This window comes from Rhinoraja longicauda, chromosome 29 (assembly GCF_053455715.1).
Source record: "Rhinoraja longicauda isolate Sanriku21f chromosome 29, sRhiLon1.1, whole genome shotgun sequence".
In the NCBI taxonomy this organism is placed as follows: Eukaryota; Metazoa; Chordata; class Chondrichthyes; order Rajiformes; family Arhynchobatidae; genus Rhinoraja; species Rhinoraja longicauda.
The window spans coordinates 17,192,835-17,210,398 of record NC_135981.1 but is presented as its reverse complement, the minus strand read 5'-3'; the positions used below and the strand labels follow the sequence as shown (position 1 = coordinate 17,210,398).

Below are 17,564 nucleotides of genomic sequence, written 5' to 3'. Positions count from 1 at the left end.
ACCTCAGGCCACGTGACAATAAACTAAACTACATTAGGAGCAGCCACTGTAAGCAGGTTTTGAAGAATTCTATGGATTGTCACACGTGTCCAATATCGTCATCAACGCAGTTATCTAGCAGATCTCTCCACTCTTGGAGCCAATCCATAACAATGGGAAACGCCACAGGTTTCACTCCTGATTTGTGCTGCTTGTAGGTTTAAGTCAGGAGACTCGTATCCATAATTACCATCAACCTAAAAGGTGAACCGTGATTCTCATTTGGCCAATGTCCCATCTCCTCTAACTAAATGAATATTTCCAGCTATTTTGCCATCTTATTCCAAAGATCCAGCATCTGCATCCAATTTGCTTTTAATTTTTTTTAATAATAAATACGTTTCCGATTAAGCTCGAGGACGAATTTCTCAGCATTGTCTAAATGCAAAATCTTATGTCAGCAGATTGTTCTCTGCCTCACTCCCATCCCACGGAGGTCAGTGGGACTGAGCATCAGAGGCATGAGTACAATGTGCAGATGTCACCACACCGAGGCACAAACAAGGGATGAATTTCTAGTCAATAAATCGCTCCACACGCACATTTTTAGTTAACTGCAGCAAGCAGAGATGTTACACAGCCATACATCTGCTAACCAAGACTGATGTGGCAAAACCAAACCAAGCCAGGACCAAATATATATTTTTTTAAGAGGCAGTAGAAATTTGCTAATCGGTTGCCAAATAAACAACATCCAAATCAGGGCACGAGTTGACATATGCAGCGTGCCAAGGCAACACAATTCTGAATACATAACAAACCTTTGTTTGGACCAAAATCAGTTCTGTCAAGCTCATCATCTTCCGACATATCTATGCATAAATGGGGAAAGATAAACTCTCGTACGGCTCTACCAGCTCAGGGAGTTTATCCAAGTAGTTGCTAAAGAGGGCATATTTAGCAAACTCCCAGGCTCAATGATGGGCTTGTGGTCAGGTACTTGCTTTCATTTGCTTAGCGTGAAGAGTCACCAAAATGACACAATTATGACGTGACTTTTAAAAGATATTTGGACAGTTCTATAGGATTTAGTGTTGCGTAAATCATATCATATCATATATATACAGCCGGAAACAGGCCTTTTCGGCCCTCCAAGTCCGTGCCGCCCAGCGATCCCCGTACATTAACACTATCCTACACCCACTAGGGACAATTTTTACATTTACCCAGCCAATTAACCTACATACCTGTACGTCTTTGGAGTGTGGGAGGAAACCGAAGATCTCGGAGAAAACCCACGCAGGTCACGGCGAGAACATACAAACTCCTTACAGTGCAGCACCCGTAGTCAGGATCGAACCTGAGTCTCCGGCGCTGCATTCGCTGTAAAGCAGCAACTCTACCGCTGCGCTACCTGATCTGATAAGGGAACTTAAGGTAAAAGAGCCATTAGGAGGCAGTGATCATAATATGATAAGTTTTACTCTACAAATTGAGAGGGAGAAGCGAAAATCGGAAGAGTCAGTATTACAGTATAGCAAAGGGGATTACAGAGGCATGAGGCAGGAGCTGGCCAGATTTAACTGGAAGGAGGCCCTAGCAGGGAAGACGGTGGAACAGCAATGGCAGGTATTCCTGGGAACAATGCAGAAATTGCAGGATCAATTTATCCCAAAGAGGAGGAAAGATTCTAAGGGGAGTAAGAGGCACCCGTGGCTGACAAGGGCAGTCAAGGACAGCATAAAAATAAAAGAGAAGATGTATAACATAGCAAAGAAGAGTGGGAAGCCAGAGGATTGGGACTCTTTTAAAGAGCAACAGAAGATAACTGAAAAGGCAATATGGGGAGAAAAGATGAGGTACGAGGGTAAGCTAGCCAATAATATAAAGGAGGATAGTAAAAGCTTTTTTAGGTATGTGAAGAGGAAAAAATTTGTCAAGGCAAATGTGGGTCCCTTGAAGACAGAAACAGGGGAATTTATTATGGGGAACAAGGAAATGGCAGACGTGTTGAACCGGTACTTTGGATCTGTCTTCACTAAGGAAGATACAAACAATCTCCCAGATATTCTAATGGCCAGAGATCCTCGGGTGACGGAGGAACTGAAGGAGATTCACATTAGGCAGGATATTCTTGCTTTTGAGGGCGTGCAGCATAGGTTTACTAGGATAATTCCCGGAATGGCGGGACAGTCATATGTTGAAAGACTGGAGCGGCTAGGCTTGTATACACTGGAATTTAGAAGGATGAGAGGAGATCTTATCGAAACATATAAGATTATTAAGGGGTTGGACACGTTCGAGGCAGGAAACATGTTCCCAATGTTGGGGTAGTCCAGAACAAGGGGCCACAGTTTAAGAATAAGGGGTAGGCCATTTAGAACTGAGATGAGGAAAAACTTTTTCAGTCAGAGAGTTGTAAATCTGTGGAATTCTCTGCCGCAGAAGGCAGTGGAGGCCAATTCTCTGGATGCTTTCAAGAGAGAGCTAGATAGAGCCCTTAAGGATAGCGGAGTCAGGGGGTACGGGGAGAAGGCAGGAACGGGGTACTGATTGAGAATGATCAGCCATGATCACATTGAATGGTGGTGCTGGCTCGAATGGCCTACTCCTGCACCTATTGTCTATTGTCTATATGCAGGAAAAAAAACCCTGCAGATGCTGGTTTAAATCGAAGGTAGACACAAAATGCTGGAGTAACTCAGCGGGTCAGGCAGCATCTTGGGAGAGAAGGAATGGGTGATGTTTCGGGTCAAGACAACTTCTTCCATAGTTCTATATGGACAGTTCTATAGATAAGAAGGATTCAGCAGGCTCCAGGGCAGATGCAGGGAACTGGAACGATTGCAGCAGGCCAACTTGGTCAGAGTGGACAAGGTGGGATGAGGGGACTGTTCCCATGCTGCCCTGCTCTCTGGTTCTATGATCCTCTCTGCTTTAGGCTTGAGCTTTTCTGCTGGTGGCCAGAGGGGTGCTGGGAGATCTTGCAGAACAATGGCCGTAGCAAAGCCAAATGTGTCACATTCAAAACTACAGAATTCAAGAAAACTTGTACGTGTAAGTAACTCTGTGCTCCCCTACCCCCGGTACAGTAGGCCTAGGGAGCAAAGGAAAATCGCTACTGTGACGCACATGTGCGGAGCCGAGTCATAGAGATGCACATGCCATAGTCATACACAGAACTCTATGGCCCGCGCCCACACACGCTTTCCGTTAAAATCAACTCCGCGGGCTAGTCAGTGGCACGGTGTTGATCGAGGGAGTGTTCCGCGGGGATAATTACCCGTTAGCGTTATTACACAGCAAAAAAAACCCCAAACAGATTTAAAGTGCGGTTCTCTGAAATACTCCAGCACTAAAACGTCCCAAACAAAACACACAACTAGATAGCCAATTGGACAGATGTTCGCATAAAGGGAAGATTTACAAGGGGAGAATGGAGCTGGGGAAGTATTTTAATAAAGAGACACATCAAAACAAAGTACTGGAGGAAGTCAGCTGTGGAAGGAATTTCCATGCCCATTTCCCTTACCAAAGGTTAATTGGTTTCTGTACATTGCCCCTAGCGCGTGTAGGATTGAACTAGTCCTCGGCGCGGACTCAGTGGGCCGAAGGGCCTGCTCAACGCTGAATCTCTAAACTAAACCAAAACCATTACAGTGCTTTCTGTGTGGAGTTTACCCACTCACTTTGAGATCACAGGGGCATGATGGTGGGGCGAATGGCCACCCTAGTCAAGGTCAATAGCAGGGAAACCAAGAGGGCAGGCGATAGGCACAAGAGAGAACAAGTCGGAGAAGTTTAGAGAGAATCCAATGTTATTGCTCACGGGGAACAGTGTGGACCCGAAGGGCCAAATGGCCTGGTGTACGGTAACAAGCAACAAATACAAAGTTGCTTTACAAAGTACTTGTGGGGAAAGGTTAGCACACCCGGTGACACAGCTGTAAATTCTTAAAGAGCATTGAAACAATGTAATCGTCTGTAGAGAGAGAGAGAGAAACATCAGTGCGTTGGGTACTACATGCAAACATTTAAGAATATTCCTTTGCGGGTCAAATGTATCCATTTTGAAACCCAATTAAAAGTTCCTACATGTGAAAGCTTGTTATTGGAGATATATTTAGCAAGGAGATAAAGTGTTATATATGTGAACTTTCCACACACGTACGGAGCTGGGAATTTTAGCAATAGTGATTGTGAAGGGGATAGGAAAATGTCCCACCAGTCACGATTGAGCGTCCCCTTCATACCTAGCAACCCAACCCCTCGCTCACAGTAACACCGGGGGGGGGGGGGAAGAGAACAAAACCAAGTTACACTCAGTCAGGGCGCCCATTCCTTATTTATGACCACACGGGAAATATTCTAGGTTGGGGGGGGAAGAGGACAAAACCAAGTTACACTCAGTCAGGGCGCCCATTCCTTATTTATGACCACACGGGAAATATTCTAGAAGAGGTTGGGGGGGGGGGGGGGGGGGGGAAGGGGGTGGAAGAGAGTAAAGAGGGTAGACACGTTTTAAAATCACAGGAGGAAGGGTGGGGATTTGCCAATGTCCCATTGACAATAGACAATAGGTGCAGGAGGAGGCCATTCGGCCCTTCGAGCCAGCACCGCCATTCAATGTGATCATGGCTGATCATTCTCAATCAGTACCCCGTTCCTGCCTTCTCCCCATACCCCCTGACTCCGCTATCCTTAAGAGCTCTATCTAGCTCTCTCTTGAATGCATTCAGAGAATTGGCCCCCATTGCCTTCTGAGGCAGAGAATTGGCTCTGTAAAAAGCCATTTACAGCGATTTAGGCAATTTTTTTAATTTCCTTTACCGAATTTTTAAATCAGCAGAGAAATCTCATGGGTGTATCCCTTATGACCTAATGGCATGTGCTGGGTTCCTTGGTGCAGCGATCACATCACTGAGAGCACAAAAAAGGAGCCTAGAGGCACTACCTAAACAATGGAGCTGAAATCCCACTACATGTTTGAATACACTTTTGCGTCTGCACCAGGAAACTGAATTGATGGCTGAAGATTTTCACTGTTCCTTGGTATATTTGACAATAAACTAAACTCAACTCAAGATGAACACAGATTGCCTCACAGTCTTATTGATGCCAATCTGGTCTGTACGCGACTCCAGTCTCAAGCCAACATAATGGACTTTAACATCAGGAGATCCAGCAACCACATGGTTATATCCAACAGTTAAAAAGGATCTTCAAAGACGTCAGCTCCCTTTGAGTTGTATAGCTCCTCACCCATTATCGCAGATCAATAGCGGTGGGATTTACAGGTCTACTTTAGAAACATAGAAAATAGGTGCAGGAGTAGGCCATTCGGCCCTTTCGAGCCTGCACCGCCATTCAATATGATCATGGCTGATCATCCAACTCAGTATCCCGTACCTGCCTTCTCTCCATACCCCCTGATCCCTTTAGCCACAAGGGCCACATCTAACTCCCTCTTAAATATAGCCAATGAACTGGCCTCAACTACCTTCTGTGGCAGAAAATTCCACAGATTCACCACTCTGTGTGAAAAAAAACGTTCTCATCTCGGTCCTAAAAGACTTCCCCCTTATCCTTAAACTGTGACCCCTTGTTCTGGACTTCCCCAACATCGGGAACAATCTTCCTGCATCTAGCCTGTCCAACCCCTTAAGAATTTTGTAAGTTTCTATAAGATCCCCCCTCAATCTTCTAAATTCCAGCGAGTACAGTCTTGGGTTTATAGGTTCATTCGTCAAGCACAGAAAACAGCAGTAAGACAGTCAGCTCTGCAAATCAACTACCAGCACCACAACCGATCATATACCTCAATACCACATCTCCCAGGAGTCTGAAGAAAGGTCTTGACCTGAAGTATCATCTGTCTGTTCCCTCCACATATACTGCCCGACCCAGAAATTGTCCAGTATTTTACTCAATGTTCCAGCATCCGCAGTTTCTCGTGTCCCCTTTACATACGACACAGAAATCTATCTTCTCATTCAGTACGTTAGGTTTCTTGGTCTCCGCATCCCTCTGTGGGAGTCTATCCACAGGCTCTTCATCCTGAGTGAATTCATCTCCGTCCACTTGCCCCACAATTTCTGGATTAGCAAGGATGGCAAAGGTTATGGGGAGAAGGCAGGCGAATGTGGTGGAGAGGGAAAGACAGATCGGCAAGGATTGAATGGTGGAGTAGACTCGATGGGCTGAATGTCCTAATTCTGCTCCTTTGACGAATGAACTTATAAACCCAAGACTGTGACCTCCCCCTTCCAGACACCACCAGGAAAAACATCCACTCCCATCCAGGATGTCGAGGCCAGTCAGGATTTTTTAGGTTTCAATGAGACTCCCCCCCCCCCCCCCCTCACTGTTCCGAACTCTAGGTTGACTAAGTTTGTTCTTACTAATCTCACCTTACAAGGATGTGGCATTATTCGGCAGTCAATCTGGTCAACCTTCATTGCACTCAGCCTGAAAGAAGATTATTCTTTCAAGGACAGAGACCAGGATAACAGCAACAGCCAGCCAAGCATGGTGGAATGCAAACACAGTGACAGTACATTGTGTGCATTCAGGTAAATGAGACACACATTTACAGCTGCAGTTGTAAGGAGTACAAGAATAGGGGAATCAAGGACCAGAGGACATCGGTTCAAAGTGAAGGGGAAAAGATTTAATAGGAATCCGAAGGGTAACTTTTTCACACAGAGGGTGGTGGGTGCATGGAACAAGCTGCCAGAGGAGGTAGTTGAGGCTGGGACTATCCCATCATTTAAGAAACAGTTGGACAGGTACATGGATAGGACAGGTTTGGAGGGTTGTGGACCAAGCGCAGGCAAGTGGGACTAGGGTAGCTGGAACATTGTTGGCCGGTGTGGGCAAGTTGGGCCGAAGGGCCCGTTTCCACACTGTATCACTTTATGACAATGACTCTAAGGAACCAGCAGTCTGAAGAAGGATCACAACCCAAAATGCCACTTGTCCATTCCCACGACGGATGCTGTTTGACCCACCGAGTTCACGTTTACTCAAGACTCCAGCATCGTAATTAACCTGTAACTCCTGTTTATCACTGCCACTTCTTGGTCAGAAGGTTACAATATGCAAGGCTCACTCCAGAGATCCTAGCACATATGCTAGAGTGGGAATTCGATGGTGCATTGAGGTAACGCCACTGGGTGAGTTGTTGAATAAAGATTGGTCTACCCTCAAGGATCACGTATCCCACTCTCCACTTCAAAGTGCAACATGGTCCTCCTTGTGCCCTGGCCAATATTTATCACTGTGACAACATTGAGAAAGAAAAAGTCCATTATCATATGTGGCGCAGTGGTAGAGTTGCTGCCTTACAGTGCCAGAGGCCCAGGTTCGATCCTGACCACGGGTGCTGCCTGTATGTTCTCCCTATGACCACGGGGGTTTTCACCGAGTACTCCGGTTTCCTCCTGCACTCCAATCAATTAATTGGCTTCCGTTAAATTGTCCCTTGCATATAGGATAGCACTAGTATAGGAGGTGATTGCTGATTGACACAAACTCAGTGGGCAGAAGGGTCTTTTTCTCCAAAGACTAAAGTAAAGTCTAAAGCCATTGCCATTTGTGCAAGCTTGCTATGCTTAAATTAACTGCCACTGCTAAAGTAAACACTTTGCTTTAAAACACTCGAGGGCCAAACCGAGATAATGAAAAATGTGGTAAATATGCAAGCTGTTCCTTTACCTTTGTTGGATTTTGCAGGACCCCGTTATTGGCTTACACTAAAAACATACACCTGTCCAAACTTGGATACAATCCACATTTCATTTGCCTAGCCCTTAAGGCACAACGGAGCAGAAATCAGCAAGCGTAAACACACAAGGGCACTAGGCGTAATCCATTCAATTGCATCATTAAGACTTAAAGGTAAACCTTTAAGAGCTTAATTACTTTCAGCAGAGATGTGGTGAGGTTGTTAAATGCACATCTGGGATTAACATTACCTCCCAGATGACTTAACTCCAATGTACAATTACTCTAAGCAAGTCCCAAACTTCCCATCAATTGATTGTTCTTAGGCGAAATGCCTTGCAACCAAACCTTGTCATCTTCTTAATAGAGGTCAGACCTATCATTTAGAACATCCATTCCTACACAGTCTTTTCCCCTCTTGTCACGTCGCACAATCCTTCAAATATTATGAGCATTAAGATTTTTATGTGGATTTAAAAGTACTTTATGAAGGTCTTTGATCGCCATTAATATGGAAAACAAATTATCTCGTCAGCAGTACCTCTGAGAAAAGTTGCCCATATCTCGGCACTCAAATCAGGAACTAAGCCGATCGAAAAGCTAAAGGAAAATGGGCATGGCAGATCACCACTTTTGCGTTTTTGTGTTAACATCAGTAAACAGGAGGAGTAGACCATGCAGTCTCCAAGCTTCCTCCTCCATTTAACATAGTCATTGCTGATCACCCATCGTCTGTACCAATTCCCCATTCCGTAATTTCCAGATTCTTTCAAAAATATATTCTCTTCCTCTTTAAATACCTGCTATCAGCTACCCTCCACAGCCCTCTAGACGAGAGAATTCCAGAGATACTACTCAATGAGCATGGTAAAGTCATTGTCAAGCTATTCATTCCTCATTTCAAAGAAGCTGGCAATATTTGTGGTGGGTTGAATGAATGCAACTGAATCATCGGTTGAGTCAGAGAGCATGATGGATATGCAAGGAATGGAATTGATATGGATCACGTGCAGGCAGAGGAGATTAGTTTAATATGGCATCATGCTCGACACAGACATTGTGGGTCTAAGGGCCTGTTCCTGTGCTTTATCCTAGAGTGAAGAACAACATTTGCAGGCCCCATTTTGGTGTGTGCCGATGGCTTATGGATTCTTGACATCAGCAGAAAGCTTAGCACAAGGAGGTCAGATCTACTTCACACAAAATTTATGGACATTAGTACTTGGAATCAGAAAACTGATTTTTCTCATAATTTCATACATAGCAGCTGATCACAAGACTATTTACAATTGCCATATCTCGGCAATTCCATTGAAAAGAATTACAACTGGAAGACTATATATGTGTAGGAAGGAACTACAGATGCTGGTTTACCCTGATGGTACACAAAATGCTGGAGTAACTCAGCAGTTCAAGTATCGCTGGAGAAAAGGAATAGGTGACATTTCTGACCCTTCCTCAGACTGTCAGGCTCTCCTCTGCCTGTACTTGGCTGCTCTGTTTCAACTTAAACAATGAAAGTTAAAAGTTGAGGTGTTTAAGTAAAAGAATAAAGGTTTTAAAGGAAACCTCCAGCCTTTGATGATGGGTTTGACCTTGCTTGAGCCATGAATAGGCCTCTGTTACTTCTCGTGATCAATTGTTTGATTGGGCCCTCTGGAATTCCAAACTAAACCAACATCCAAATGAAGTCCTTTGAAAGTTTCTGTTCAGCAGAAAACAGAAAGCAGGTGGAACTACACGTTACTTTTAACCCAGATCAACAATGTCATAAACAACATTAATGAACTTCATGACAATACAGCACCGCCATTAAAATGTAATTAAAAGTTATCCTTCTTAATTTATCCAATCATGACATGAAACCACACAGCAAGGAAGATTGTGACCTATGAAGTAAATCAGTATAATTTCTTCATGAAGAAACAGAGGGAGAACCCAATTACTATAATAGTAATTATATGACACGATTAATTGTAGCACATCCTAACACTTCAGAAATTATTCTTTGGAGCACAGCAGATCCTAGGGGTGATTTTATAGACGTGTACAAGATCATGAGTGGAATAGATAGGGTAAATGCAGTGTGTAGAAAAGAACTGCAGATGCTGGTTTAAATCAAAGATAGACACAAAATGCTGGAGTAACTCAGCAGGAAAGGCAGCACCTCTGGAGAGAAGGAATGGATGACTTTTTGGGTCGACACCCTTCTTCAGTGTGAAGAAGGGTCTCGACCCGAAACTTCACCCATTCCTTCTCTCCAGAGATGCGGCCTGTCCTATTTGGGTAAGTGCACAGGGTAGGGGAACATCAAGAACTTTTCACAGGGTAGGGGAACATCAAGAACTAGAGGTGAGAGGTTTAAAGTGAGAGTGCAAAGATTTGGAACCCATGAACCAACTTCACACACAGAAGGTGGTACATATATGGACCGAGCTGTCAGAGGAAGTAGTTGAGGCAGGTGCAATAATATAATTTTTAAGAAATTTGAACAAGTACGTGGATTGGAAGGATCTGGCCCATGGGTTTGCGAATGGGACCAGCATAGGAGAGGCACCTTGATCGGCATGGACAGGGTGGAGGGGCCTGTTACTGTTCTGTAGCACTCTATGACTAGGCTAACACTGAGATTGTGATTTGGTGACCTGGTCTGATGTTGGTGCATTTAAACACTAATGCTGCAGCACAATCCAGATTCAGCCTCAATGTTTCTCCACCATCGAAGGCAATCTCGGGACACATCTCCCTTCTCCAACATGATGGAAGAAAATGATGGAAGAAAGTGGTATAAAACCAGGCCTAAATGTACAGAGGGAGTAAACACTTATAAAAATAATTGTTAAAGAAATATGAACATTCTAAATCAGAAACTACTCTAGATTTAGGATCATAACTCTCAGTCAAAAATACCAAATTCTTTATTTGAAACTATTTTTGGCCCCCACCCAAGTGAAAATTCTTCACGTGTAAGAATAGGGCAAGTGCAGAAACAACATGTCACGGTCAATATAATGTCATTGCTACTGCCATGGGGAAGGTGATACAGTAGCCCAAAAACTGTGACCTCCCAGGTTCAAGAACAGCTTCTGCCCAGCAACCATCTAGCTCCTGAACACTGCATCTCTGGACAGTATCTGGTTACACTATGGACTTCATTTTTGTGGCACTATGATGGTTACTTATTATTAATTTATTGCTTTTTGATTATTATATTTATCTGTGTGTTATTGCATCTACGGGCCTGTTAAGCTGCAGCAAGTAAAAATGTGTGTAGGAAGGAACTGCAGACATTGTTTTACACCAAAGATAGACACAAAAAGCTGGAGTAACTCAGCAGGTCAGGCAGCATCTCTGGAGAAAAGAAAATAAGTGATGTCTTGGGTTGAGACCTTTCTTCAGACAGACTCTCAGAGTCAGTCTGAGAGTCAGTATGAAGAAGGGTCTCGACCCAAAATGTCACCTATTCCTTTTCTCCAGAGATGCTGCCTGACCTGCTGAGTTACTCCAACTTTCTTTGTCTATATTATCAATATTCTGTGTTACATTATCAATACAGATGATAAACATTTGTGACCCCCTCTCTCGATTCTCTCTTTTGCCCATTTTGTCTCTAAACTCTCCATCATATTTACATGCATCTATGGCTCCACTGAACAGCAACAAACAACAGCCCTTTTCTTTTTTAAAAAAAAGTCATTTTAAGATTTTTCCCCTCATCCAAGTATACACTGGCCATGATCAGCTACCTCCAGAGTGAGGTTTACAACCAGAATGTTCGAGGAAGGACTCCGACCCAAAACGTCACCTATCCATGTTTTCCAGGGATGTTGTCTGATCTGCTGAGTTACTCCAGCACTCTGTTCTTTTTAATGTTTGATTAGTTGTGCTGTACAACACAAATGGATATAATCAGAAGACAATTGTCCATCCATTTTAAAAATAAACAAAAATCTTTTAAAAAAATCAAATGCAAGCTCCTAATCCAAACCTTTAAGGTTCCCTTTTGTTGTTTATGCAAATCATCAAATTGAGGCACTTGGAGCAACTGAGGAACCAAAACCCTCTCCAGCCCGAGAGAGACATTCTGTTCATCATTTACAATACCATCTTCCAGACATAAAACAGCCTCCTTGACTAAACGCCACAAACAAACTCAGCAGCAGTTGGCAACCCAAATTCCACCCAACATTGTCAGGTAGTTTCATGCTTGGGTGGAATGCAAACCGTGGCCAAATCCAGCGTTGGGCCCACACACTGGCTGTTCCCATTCAATTACAGGGTGTCAAACACAACTCAGCATGGCTTCTTCACACGCAATGTTGCAACCTTCCTGGTTTCAGATAAAATCATGGGGTGCTCATTGTACCACTTGGCGAGGGAACCAAAGATCAAAACCATCTGTGTCATTACATTCATTGTACCTCATCACAACACTCCTCCCATTCCTTTCCCACATCTGAAACTTGGGATCAATGTTAGAACACACCACAAAAATGTGGAAAGTCTCTTAAACCTCAATGGAACAAGTTTGCTGCACAGTTGACCCCCCAATTAGACTAATTGCAGGAACACATGGGTTTTACATTTGCAAAAATGACAGCGACATTAAGTTAAAACTAACATTTTCTGCGGCTGAAATTGAACTTAATTATTTCCTTCCCCATGCTGTATTGGCAACAAAAAAAAATCCCCCCAAAAAATCGGCAGATGTGGGTTAGATCAGGAACAAGAACCGACGGCTGGGCATAGTTTGTGATGAATTAATGGTTGCAAGCTTTTTATTTTACAATGCATATAAAAGGAAAGATCCTTCGTGGCAAGAGTCGGTGTGCCTTCTTGATTCTCACATTCAACAGTGTCCACTTGATTTTTTTGATTTTTTTTTTTAAAAACGATTACTAGATCTAGACTTCCGACATCAAGGAGCTGCGAGTGATTACTAATGAACTGATTATTTATGGGGAAATCGGATTAATGCAGAAAGATCGAACCGGACCAGAGGTTGAGAGAGAGAGAGAGGTTGAGAGAGAGAGAGATCCAGTGTGGTAGCGACCAAAACGTACACAATGTTGCGCGTTGATTTCCAAGGCGTCACTATTATTGTATTGCCTATATATATATAGGCAATACAATATATATATATATATATACAAGAAAATAACTGCAGATGCTGGTACAAATCGATTTATTCACAAAATGCTGGAATAACTCAGCAGGTCAGGCTGGAGTAACTCAGCCCGACCTGCTGAGTTACTCCAGCATTTTGTGAATATATATATATATATATATATTATATATATAAAAAAAATTCCCCCACTTGATGTTGCTGAGATAGCATATATTTTGACCACACACACAAGAAAAAAAAGGGAGAAAGAGAGAGAGAGGGAGAGGGACGAGGCAAACTGGAGTTGGCAAGCGTACATAGACATGTCAGGGCTGGAGGGAGACTGCCAGGCTCTGGGCGTTTTGAGTCACTACACAGTTGCTATGCGAACCGCAGTAATCACTGCAAGAAGATTAATGAAACTTCTTCACGCCTGACCGATTCCGTGCTCTTAAATTAAAAAACAAACACAAACAGCTTGGCCGGATCAGAAAAAACCTCCAAAAAAACAGCAACACAAACATTTTAAACACAATTAAACTTGAAATAAAGTTTTCTGCAGCTCTTTCTTTCTCTCTCTCTCTCTCCCCCCCACACAGTTTTCTTTCCCACGCGTGTAAATGGGGGTTGTTTAGTCTGAGCAATTGTCGTGACCTACCCGTGGTTGTGTTCTCGCCGTGGGTTGAAGCTGCAACATAGCAGATAAGGATGAAGAAGCGACTGGACGCGGCGGCTCCACGTCTCCTCGCCATCGGTCACTGCTTCTGGTCGCAGCGCAGACTGGATGGAGGAGAAATACAAAACGATTTAAATTGCTCTCTGCATCAGCGTCTGTCGCTGACTCTGGTTAAATTCTGACCACGATTCCTCCCCCCCCGAGAGAGAGAGAGAGAGAGAGAGAGAGAGAGAGAGAGAGAGAGAGAGAGAGACTGCTGGCTCTGTCTGTCTGTGCACAGGTGCTGAACAAACTGAGAGGTCTGGTCACTTTCAACAGATGTAGCGGTCTCAACTCACCAGTCTCCACCTCCTGCCGGTCTTAAAGGCGCACCGCCCGCCTGCTGCCTGCCCCCTGCTGCTCCCTGCCGCCTGCCCCCTGCTGCCTACCCCCTGCTGCCCCCCTGCTGCCTGCCCCCTGCTGCTCCCTGCTGCCCCCCTGCTGCCTGCCCCCCTGCTGCCCCCTGCCCCCCTGCTGCCTGCCCCCTGCTGCCTGCTGCCTGCCCCCTGCTGCTCCCCGCCTGCCCCCCTGCTGCCTGCTGCCTGCCCCCCTGCTGCCTGCCCCCTGCTGCCTGCTGCCTGCCCCCCTGCTGCCTGCCCCCTGCTGCCTGCTGCCTGCCCCCCTGCTGCTCCCCGCCTGCCCCCCTGCTGCCCCCCCTGCTCCCCGCCTGCCCCCTGCTGCTCCCCGCCTGCCCCCCTGCTGCCCCCCTGCTGCCCCCCCTGCTGCCCCCCTGCTGCTCCCTACTGCTCCCCTGCTGCCCCCCCTGCTGCCCCCCCTGCTCCCTGCCTGCCCCCCTGCTCCCCGCCTGCCCCCTGCTGCTCCCTACTGCTCCCCTGCTGCCCCCTGCTGCTCCCTGCCTGCCCCCTGCTGCTCCCTGCCTGCCCCCTGCTACTCCCTGCCTGCCCCCCCGCCCCCTGCTGCTCCCTGCCTGCCCCCTGCTGCCCCCCCTGCTGCCCCCCCTGCTCCCTGCCTGCCCCCCCCTGCTCCCCGCCTGCCCCCTGCTGCTCCCTACTGCTCCCCTGCTGCCCCCTGCTGCTCCCTGCCTGCCCCCTGCTGCTCCCTGCCTGCCCCCTGCTACTCCCTGCCTGCCCCCCCGCCCCCTGCTGCTCCCTGCCTGCCCCCTGCTGCCCCCCTGCTGCCCCCTGCTTGCCCCCCTGCTGCCCCCCTGCTGGCTCCCTGCCTGCCCCTGCTGCTCCCTGCCTGCACCCCCCCCCTGCCCCCTGCCCCCCGCTGCCCCCCCCCACACACACAATTAACAAGTATGCAAACCAAACCTGTTGACACAAGGAAGAAGTGCAGATGCTGGAATCTTGAGCACAGCGCAAAGTGCCGGGGGAACTCAGCTGGTCAGGCTGTGGAGGCGATGAATGGGTAGACCACGTTTCTTCAATAGACAATAGGTGCAGGAGTAGGCCATTCGGCCCTTCGAGCCAGCACCACCATTCAATGTGATCATGGCTGATCATTCTCAATCAGTACCAATTTCATGCCTTCTCCCCATACCCTCTGACTCCGCTATCCTTAAGAGCTCCATCTAGCTCTCTCTTGTTCTCTCAGTGTCAGCTGTTTGTTAAGACTGTTTCTGAAATTAAGCCACAGGAATTTGAACATCAGTGTGGTACGGAACGCTGGAGTTTGTTTTTCATGGAACATAGAAGATAGAAAAGTGCAGGCCCTTCGGCCCACAATGTCTGTGCCGAACATGATGCCGAAAAACTAATACCCTCTACCTGCATGTGATCCAGATCTCTCCATTCCCTGCCTACCCGTGTGCCTGATCCATTGGGCCCAAACCTCGCCTGCATTGGTGCAGCACCCCCTCCAGACTTTGACATTTCCACGCTCGGCAAAAGGTTCTGACTGTCTACTCTATCTATGCATGTTGCTGTAATATTTGCAGTTGAGAAATACACATTAAAACTGTTTCTGAAATAAAGTTATTGGAATTTGAACATCAGCTAAATTACCAGTATGATACAAAATGCCTGAGTTTGTTTCATATTATGAGGTTTTAAAAAATATACCTAAATGTTATGATGAAGGGTTAATATAATTTGTAAACTCTGCTTGTTCATTTTTTTTTATTATCAAAAAATACTTTATTCAAGAAATAAATATATACAAAACATGTTCCTTCCAAAACCCCATCCGCCATTCTCGGAGGCTATACATACATTCAATGCATACATTCAATACACCAATTACACAAAATTACCCCCCAACCTTGCCACTCATGTGGCCCACTGGTGTGGAATCCCTTCCCTTTTTTGGAGGGCCACAGTCTAGGGTCCTTCCGCTGCCGGACATAGGGGGCATGGTGTGGTATAGATATGGAATCATAGATTCATAGAGAGAGTCAAACAGGCCCCTCACCCCAATTTGTCCAATGTCAACCAAGATGCCCCATTTAAACTAGTTTTCCTGAATTTGTCCCTCCAAACCTTTTCTATCCTATTGTCTTTTCAATGTCGCTATTGTACTTGCCTCAACTACTTCCTCTGGCAGTTCGTTCCACTTACCCATCCCCCCCCCCAGTGAGAAATAATTGCCTCTATTACATCTTTTCCCTCTTCACCTTAATCTATGGCCTCTAGTTATTGATTGCTTTACCCAGGGAAAATCCATTGCGTGAAATAAAGCAGATAAATTAACCTTTATCAAAATACAAGATCAGTGTAGAATAAAGGGGTGGCCTAATGTGACACTGCGATTCATCGTCACCAGCTTCTGAGTGTGATTTAGTCTGGAGAAAGAAAAAAAAACAACTTTAAAAACAATTAAAATTTCAGTGCAAAAGGGTCATAAAGTCATTAGTGATAGGAGTAGAATTAGGCCTTTCTGCCCATCAAGTCTACTCCGCCATTCAATCATGGCTGATCTATTTCTCCCTCCTAACCCCTCCAAAGTGCCAAAGGAACTCAGCTGGTCAGGCAGCATCTGTAGAGGGAAGGGACAGGCAACGTTTCAGGTCAGGATCCTTCTTCAGACTGACGAAGTTAGGGGTAAAAAGCTGAAAAGATCTAACTTTGAGCGAAAATATTGGATATGGAGAGGATGTTTCCAGTAGGGGGAGAGTTTAGGGCAACAGGGCACAGCTTCCGAATAAAATCTCATATCTTTAGAATGTGGATGAGGAAGAATTTCTTTAGCTAGAGGGTGGTGAATCTTTAGAATTCATTGCCACAGGTAGCTGTGGAGGCCAAGTCAAAGGGTATTTTTAAAGAGGAGATTAATATGTTCTTGATTTGAACATAGAACATACAGAACAGGACCTTCGTCTCACAATGTTTGTGTCGAACGTGATGCCAAGTTAAATTTATCTCATCTGCCCCATAATTTCTGGATTAGTAAGCGTGTCAAAGGGAGAAGACTGGAGAAGCGGTTGAGAGGGAAACCTAGATCAGCCATAATCAAAAAGCAGAGCAGACTCCGCGGGCTGAATGGCTTAATTCTGTTCTTATGCCTTATGGTCTAAACACAAAGTGCTGGAGCAACTCAGTGGATCTGGTAAAACTCGTGGAGGGACTGAATAGACAATATTTCACGTGGGGATCATTCAGAAGGCTGTGGAGGCCAAGTCAATGGATATTTTTAAGGCAGAGATTGACAGATTCTTGATTAGTAAGGGCATCAGGAGTTATGGGGACAAGGCAGGACAATGGGGTTGAGAGGGATAGATACCCGATCAGCCATGATTGAATGATAGAATGGACTTGATGGGCTGAATGGCCTAATTCTGCTCCTAGATCTTATGAACATCAAAGCGCCAGAGGCACTGTACCTAGCTGGTCAGGCAACATCTGTGGAGGGAATGGACAGGCAATGTTTCAGTTTGAAACACTTCGTCAGACTTGCAGTCCATACATGAATGATGTTGACTCAGATGAGATACCAAGGATCTGCAGTCGCCCATGGTACCATTCACAGCCACACCTCGCATCTTCAGCATAACCTGGCGAGGAGTATTTCCTTATAATCCATTAATTTATTCCTAGTAATGAACATATTTAACGTCCGAAAAAAAATCTACACTCACGT

The 17,564-nt window shown here is 45.5% G+C and overlaps 1 protein-coding gene across 1 annotated transcript in view; it reads right to left on the bottom strand.

Annotated features, from left to right (window-relative positions):
* LOC144607661 (uncharacterized) overlaps positions 1–13,698 on the bottom strand; it is an 83,124-nt gene extending 69,426 nt beyond the window's left edge. The window contains exon 1 of the mRNA XM_078424655.1: positions 13,470–13,698. Within this exon, the coding sequence (XP_078280781.1) occupies positions 13,470–13,563 (94 nt within the window). The 5' untranslated portion in view covers positions 13,564–13,698. The remainder of the gene's footprint in view (positions 1–13,469) is intronic.
* Between the last annotated feature and the right edge of the window lie 3,866 nt (positions 13,699–17,564).